Source organism: Oryctolagus cuniculus, chromosome 12 (genome assembly GCF_964237555.1).
Source record: "Oryctolagus cuniculus chromosome 12, mOryCun1.1, whole genome shotgun sequence".
NCBI classification, from domain to species: Eukaryota; Metazoa; Chordata; class Mammalia; order Lagomorpha; family Leporidae; genus Oryctolagus; species Oryctolagus cuniculus.
In genome coordinates, this window is record NC_091443.1 from 85,214,010 (window position 1) to 85,221,335 (window position 7,326).

The window sequence follows — 7,326 nt, forward strand, 5'->3', positions numbered from 1 at the left end:
GTTGGTTCACCCTCCAATGGCCACCGTGGCTGGCGCGCTGTGGCCGGTGCACTGCGCTGATCCGATGGCAGGAGCCAGGTACTTATCCTGGTCTCCCATGGGGTGCAGGGCCCAAGTACTTGGGCCATCCTCCACTGCACTCCCTGGCCACAGCAGAGAGCTGGCCTGGAAGAGGGGCAACCGGGACAGAATCCGGCGCCCCGACCGGGACTAGAACCCGGTGTGCCGGCGCCGCAAGGCGGAGGATTAGCCTATTGAGCCGCGGCGTGGGCCTTGGGGACTTCTTATGAGAGAAGAGGGGTGAGGTAAGGAAGCCCCCCATTGTAACCTCACTACTTAGTGATAGGTCACAAGAGATCCTGTAACCCCGGTAACCAGATAGGAACATTCTAGAGAGAGGTCCCTGCCCAGCTCATTTGGCCAGACACTTGACAGGACAAGATGTTCTCTTGCTGCGTCCTCACTTCCCAAGGCCATGGGCCGAGGAAACCATGGGGTGAGGGTTTTCAGCAACGAATCCGACGCTGGTTCTCACGTCACTCCCAATACCTCTGGCCATTTGGCAGGAAGCACTCACAGGTAACCCAGCACCACCCAGGGCAGCCCAGGTGCTTTCACCATGAAAGCCTAGGCCAGGTTTTCATGGTGAAAGCACCTGGGCTGCCCCAAAACCCCTTTAGTGGGGTGGCGGGGATGGGGGGAATAGGCAGGTGAGAGGAGGGCCTATCATGGGCAGAAGGTGGTTGGGCCGGGAGGCTGTAACCTGGTGGTCCTGGCATGTTCACACCTCAGCACATGGCTGGCAGGGTAGAAGGGAATCATCTGGGGCATCCACACCTGCTCAGCTGTTATTCCACCTCCCGCATGCTGTCATGCCCCTTCCTCCAGGTGGTTTTCTGTGATGTAAGGGTCCCTGTGGCCAGGGGAGGAGAAGTCACGAGGGGCAGAAACAGAAGGAAAGGGAGCAGGCAGGGCCCTGATGCTTGCTGAGCACCCGCGGGGCATTGTCTTTCCAGAGCTGCAGTTACCGCAAAGGCCAGGTGCTGCTCAACAAGGTCCTGTATTCCATCTCCTTCATGGAGAGACAGGCGGCCAACAGAGGCTGCTGCTGGCTGATGGTGAGTATGGGGGGCCGGAGGGGTGCCACAGCCCGGGCCCAGACGCCACTCCACGTGCTTGCTTGCTTGCTTCTCAGGGCCTTGCAGATGGGGATGGGGTGGGCAGAGTACTGCTCCCAGAAGAATCTGGTGCCACCTCCTCCCTCAATGCCACCCCCTCAGCCCAGGCCCTGCCATGGCCACGTGCAGCATCCTTGCCCAGATGTTTCTGTGTAGTTCGGAAACCTCATTTTCTTCCATTTCACTTCACTTTGCTGCAATGGTTGTGCCTTTTGTTATTTTTCCATGTTTTCACCCATGTGTCCTGATGTCTCCATGGCTGGGGACCTGACCATCCTTCCTCCCCGCTGTCAAGTCTCACCCGTCCTCATGAGCATGAGGCTGCTTGTCTAAAAAGGACAGGGGGCTCCTTTTATCAAGTTCCTACCTCTGTATCTTTCTGTGCCCATGAGCACCTTCGTAGGGCCCCTCCACATCAGGACCTGGGGTCTCACTGGGCAGGACGGTGTTCCAGAAGGAGGGCAATTACCATAGCAACACAGCCTTTCCTTTACTGGAGCCTGCAGCCAAAGTCCTGTGTGTCCCAATACACTGATCCCCCTACCCCAAGATAAACCTGCTGGCTCGTGTCCGAATTGGACTGTTTGCTCAAGACTCAGTGAATTAAGTCTCTTCAAACAGGGACGAACTTCATGAGTTAGTTGGCTGACCCGCAGATACTGATACTTATAAATTTTCCCTTTGAACACTGAGAACCACTTTGCTGCCTGCAACTCAGGACAAGAGTCACTGATGGCACTGGCATTGGTCTGAGCTCCAGCTCCTACCCTCCTGGTAGCTGCTGGTGCTGTACTGACTGTGTGTCCCCTCCTCTCTCCTACCCTAGGTTAAAATATGGTCTAATCTGATTGTGTATGACGCCCATGTTGGGTGGAGGATCCAGGGGCGCACATTGCTGAAGCTCATAGACAGCCTGGTGCCTGCCTTCCTGGGCTGGGAGCCCGCATATGTTCCCAATTTCCTGAGAACCTACAGAGCCTTTGCCACCACCCAGCAGGTGCTGGACACGCTGTTTGCAAGGTGAGACTCCCACATCTCCAGGCAACTGTCGCTTGGCCACCCCTAGCTGTGAGTTTTGGCAAGGTCACCCCACCTTGTTTAAGCCTCAGTTGGAGCCCCTGAACACTGGAGTGTTAAGACAAAACTCACAGGGTTATACAGGGGCAGAGTGGGATCCTCCATGGAGAGTGCTTACCTGGTGCTGGGCCCACGGGAAGGTCTCCTGTAGGGGCTACTGTTCTCATTATTTCCCCCTCCCTGAAGAGGAACTTCTGCTTTTCCCCTTTATGATTCTCTGAAATGGAGCTGAACAGGTTGGGTCATTTTTTTTTAAATGTATCCATTTGCAAGAGGAACAGGGAGTAGGACTTCTTACAACTGCTGGTTCACTACTCAATTTCCCTGGAGAGAAACGGCTAGGAGAGACTGTAGCCAGAACCTAGAACTCAATATAGACCTCCCACATGGGTGGAAAGGGACCCCAGTGCTGAGCCATCCCCTGTTCCCAAGGGTGCACATTCATAGTGCACTGGATTGAAACAGGAATGATTGAAACTGGACTCCAACCCAGCGAGCTGGATATGGGATGTGGGCATTTCAAGTGGTGACGTAACCACTGCACTGAATGCCTGTTTCCTTATTTCTAGAGGAGGATCCAGATTCCATCCATGTGTTTTTTGGTTGATCCAGACCAGGAATATGTGGGGCGGGCAGGGAGACCTCAGACCCACTCAGTTGCCTTGGAAAAAGCTGGTTGGAGTTTACTCCTTCCAAGTCACATGATTTGCAGGACCTTTCTAGGCAGTGACCTTGATCCAAAGCACAGAGCAGGCCCCAGTCCCTGCTGGGCTTGGCGGGACTCGGACAGGCTCACTAGACAAGGGGTGCCCACCGTGGGGCAGATGTGACACCCTCCTGGCCTTCTCTAGGTACCCCTGGTTCGCTCCTACTACTGATTGTGTACTCCAGGACACAGTGAAATAGTAAGTGGGTATGGGGCAGGTGGGGGGCACCCAGTTTTTTACGAAATTGGGCTGGGAGTGTGGTGGTCTGTGGGTTGGATGCAGCTGGAAGCAGCCTTGATTCTAAATATTCTGTGATGCTGCTTACAGAGCTGAGGTATGGGCGGTGCCCTGCAGGGATAAAGCAGCCAAAGAGCTGGGACTGGGGCCACAGGCACTGTGGGGAGTGGAGTGGCAGCGGGAGGACAAAATAAAGCCCTGAGGGAACCCAGCACCACCACCTCTCATCCAAACCTGCTTACACCATGAGTCCAGCCTGGGACCCAGAATGGGACTGGGGGCATCCTGCTCACTAATACGGCTGCAGTCCCACAGTGAGGCATGACGGGTGCTCAGAGGTTGCAGTGGGTGCCCAGGGGTCAGGCCCCCTCTGGAGATGAACGGCATTGGGAAGGGCAGACCCATTCACTGTGCTGTCGGCACTCATATTGGAGGTTAGTTACACAGGTCCCAGAGCCTGGGAAAGAGGCGGGACTCCCTTTGCTTCCTCCTGTGTCACTTCCTTATGTAGCACCTGCTGGGTGCAGGGAACCAAGCAGACAGCATCCCTCTCTGCCCTTGTGGAGCTGGCATTCCAGGGAGGACAGGGCACTCAGACACATACTGTGCATCAGGCTTCCCTGAAAAGGGAAAGGGGGGGTGAGACCTTGGTCAAGGGCTCCCTCTCATGCAGCCATTTGTCAGTCCCCCTTCAGTGACCAGGCCTCTTTCCTGGCTGATTGAGAGTGCTGTGAGGTGGGTCAGAGCTATGGGCAGGCAGCGGCTGGAGGCACTGGAGCCCAGCCTGTGTCCTAGGAGAAAGGCATGAAAGGGCAAGGCCTCTCACTGGACTGCTCGCCTGCCTCCCTGCAGCGCTCTCTCCTCCATCCTGGCCACCTGGCTGGAGCAATACCCGGAAGATTTCAATCATCCCCCGCATTACACCAGTCTGTACATGCTGCTGGACTACACGCAGCTCAACCTGTGTGGCTTCGAGCTGGACCAACAGGTACAACTTCTCCTGAGACACTTGCAGCAACAGGAGCCTGCGGAGGCAGAACTAGAGGGTGAGGAGGACCGGGATTGGTGCATGTGAGTACAAGGAGGCGTGAAGGGTCTATGTCGCACTCAGGAAAGCTTTCAGAATCAGGGGTGGGTCCAGGAGCAACAAGGGACTCAGATGACCAAAAGACATGCGGGAGGTGGCATCTGGGTCAAAGCCTTGTCTGGGAGTCAGAGACAAGGTTTTGTCTGTGGACGGCACATGAAGAGTCAGGCATGCTGCTGATACTTTCTCCTCTTGTGATGCCAGAGCCACAAGAGCTTGTGCCACCTCCACCTCTATCGCCAGATGGAGCTCCACAGCCGGAACAGGCTCGCAGACCACTTCCGGAAACCTCCAGGGAGCCCGCGCCAGCTTCCACTATGGCACTAGCTCCAGAGTGCTAGGAAGCGCCAACCGTTCCACCTGCAGAGCCAGCCGATCCAGATCCAGATCCAGAGTCACATGCAGCCTCAACCACAGTCTATTCTATTGGAAACTCAAGGGCAGGAAACGCCTGTTGCCACATCCCAAGAGCTTGATCTCTTTGTAGTTCCACAGCTGGCACCTGTCCCCCTCCTTACTAAGGAATTTGTTGTAATGTCATCTTTCTCCTTTACTTCCACATAAAAACTTACTATACTTCATCTTCTAGAATGCATAAATAAAATTTGATATTTTAACTTAAAAAAAAATACTTTGCCTGTACCATAATGAGGACACCTTTACACCTACATGGAGAGGCTGTGGCAAGCACGTGGGTGAGCGGTACCAGAGGAAGATGGGCTTGCCTATAAGAAGGCTGCAAGGGGCAGCCTAAGGGCCTGTCCACTTCCCTGCCAACTTTTACTTAGACCCGAGACCTAGGTCTTCCTAAAGCCCAAATGGTGGGGAAAGAGCCATGGAGGATCACTACTAGTTGGCTTCTTCAAGTGAGAGCCCCAAGGGGGATGTTCCACTTTTAGCAACAACAGTGTTGCAAGTCTGTAACTATAATACTTCGCATTAAGTGTTATTTCACTTGTGCTGTCCCTGTAGGACATATCTCACACACACATACACACAAACTCTTGTCAGGCCATAAACTGTATCTTAGTGCCTGTCACAGGCTGGATTCCCTGAGAAGCAGACGCTGAGCTGCAGAAGGGCACGTAAGAAGGTGGTTGGAGGGTGCTCTAGGAAGATGCACCTATGAGGGAGTGAAAGGAAGAGAGCTGGGTGACCCAGGGCAAGAAGGGGAGCTGCAGTACAGTGCCAGCACTGGCCACGAACAGTGCTGAAACTTGGTTAGGCCCAAATTGTCATCCTCAGCTTGGGGAAGAAGGGTAGGTCCCCCACTAACTAGCCAGCCATTGGACATAAACTCCATTAGGGAAGGGGGGCTTGAACTTGAATAACTTGAATCCAAGCCCTCCCAGCAAGGTTGTGGGTGTCTCAACAAGTTTCTTAAGCACCAGGCCAAACACTCACTCCTCCTTTCTCCTTTGTTTTCTAGGTCATCTTAATAAACATAAGTTACATCTGTAAGAGGGAAAATACTATTTTTCCTCTAAAATAACAGGGTTTTTTTTTTTTTCAAACTCATATTGATTTATTTGAAAGAGACAGACAGATCTTCCATTTGTTGGTTCACTCCTCAAATGCCTGTAACAGCTGAGGCTGGGCCAGGCTGAAGGCAGGAGACCAGAACTCAATCTAGGCCTCCTATGTAGGTGGCAGAGACCTGAGACCCTGGGCCATCACCCGCTGCCTCCCAAAGTGTCCATCAGCAGGAAGTTGGAATCAGGAGGGAGGCTGGGACACAGAACCAGGCATTCTGATATGGGATATGGGCCTCCCAAGGGTGTCCTAACCGGTGCACAAAACACCAGCTGAGAAAAGCAGATACTTCTCATGAGGAGAAAGCTTGTAGCTACATTAATCAAACAGTCACAGAAATCAGAAATCAGACTTTAAATGGGCTTGTCTGTTAATAGTGGTCCCTTCACAGCCTACAAGATTTAGGAAAGGGCAACTCTGAGTAAAAGAAGAAGGTTTAGACTTAGGTTCTTCAAAACAGGGGCCACTGGCTACATGTGACCCTAAGCACTTGAGACTTGGCTAGTTCAAAGGAAGACGTGCTGTAACATACACACTAGATTTCAAAAACCAAGAAATGTCTGGGTGGGCACTGTGGTGCAGCAGGGTAAGCCACTGCTTGGGACATCAGCATCCCGTATCAAAGTGCCTAGGATCAAATCTAGCCCCCGCTTAGGATCCAGCTTCCTGGTAATGCATCCTGGGAAGCAGCAGATGATGGCTCGTGTGCTCAGGACTCCCACACTCTGGCCACAGTCTGGCCCAGCCCCGGCTGTTGTGGGCATTTGGGAAGTGAATCAGAGGATGAGAGATATCTGTCCCTCTCTTTCTCTCCTCTTTCTCTGTGTGTGTCATTCTCCCTTTCACGTAAATGAAAATATTCAAAAATAAATTTAAAATTATAAAACATGTTCTCAATAATTTTAATATTATATCTTGAAATGACAATGTTTTTGACAGATTAGGTGAAATTAAATACAATAAAAGTAATTTCACTTGGGGGCCAGAGCTGTGGTGTAGTAGGTTAAGCTTTTGCCTGCTGCACCGGCATCCCATATGGACACCAATTCAAGTACCAGCTGCTCCGCTTCCAATACAGCTCCCTGCTAATGGCCTGGGAAAGCATCAGAGCATGGCCCAAGTACTTGGGCCCCTGCCACCCACATGGGAGACCTGGAAGAAGCTCCTGGCTCCTGGCTTTGGATCAGTCCAGCTCAGCCATTAGAGCCATCTGGGGAGTGAACCAATGGATGGAAGACTTCTCTCTCTGTCTCTCTGTTTCTCTGTAACTCTGCCTCTCAAATAAAGAAATCTTTTTAAAAAAATACAAAATAATTACACTTGGGTTTCTTTTTTTATTTGTTTTTGTACAGTGTTGATACTTGGCAGGAAGCATAAGTTTTCTGAAATCCCTCCTAAAAACAGAAACAACTTGGAAAAGCATTTGTAACACAGGACATCTGCCAATCTTACAGGTTTATTGGGAGCTTCCATGAAAAAACCGTTGAAAGTGCAGCTTGCTGCCAAA

The 7,326-nt window shown here is 52.1% G+C and overlaps 1 protein-coding gene across 3 annotated transcripts; it reads left to right on the plus strand.

Annotated features, from left to right (window-relative positions):
- The first annotated feature begins 383 nt into the window (after nucleotides 1–383).
- On the plus strand, nucleotides 384–4,898 carry LOC103351090 (ral guanine nucleotide dissociation stimulator). Of its 3 annotated transcripts, none has more exons than XM_008268931.3 (6): nucleotides 384–579; nucleotides 1,017–1,118; nucleotides 2,005–2,198; nucleotides 3,107–3,160; nucleotides 4,052–4,270; nucleotides 4,491–4,898. In XM_008268931.3, the coding sequence occupies exons 1-6, from the start codon at nucleotides 442–444 to the stop codon at nucleotides 4,771–4,773; spliced, it is 990 nt and encodes a 329-aa protein (XP_008267153.3). In that variant the 5' UTR covers nucleotides 384–441; the 3' UTR covers nucleotides 4,774–4,898. The 3 variants fall into 3 exon arrangements, with proteins under 3 accessions (XP_008267153.3, XP_008267155.3, XP_008267154.2); XM_008268933.4 differs by having other exon boundaries at nucleotides 4,052–4,187; nucleotides 4,491–4,754; XM_008268932.4 differs by having other exon boundaries at nucleotides 385–579; nucleotides 4,052–4,245; nucleotides 4,491–4,775.
- Nucleotides 4,899–7,326: the final 2,428 nt, after the last annotated feature.

Excerpts from the sequence above, each read along its gene's own strand:
- LOC103351090 (XM_008268931.3), top strand. The coding sequence starts at position 442 with ATGTTCTCTTGCTGCGTCCTCACTTCCCAAGGCCATGGGCCGAGGAAA. Across the intron at positions 2,199-3,106 it reads CTGGACACGCTGTTTGCAAG|GTACCCCTGGTTCGCTCCTA; the intron begins GTGAGACTCCCA and ends GGCCTTCTCTAG. Across the intron at positions 4,271-4,490 it reads GAGGACCGGGATTGGTGCAT|AGCCACAAGAGCTTGTGCCA; the intron begins GTGAGTACAAGG and ends TTGTGATGCCAG.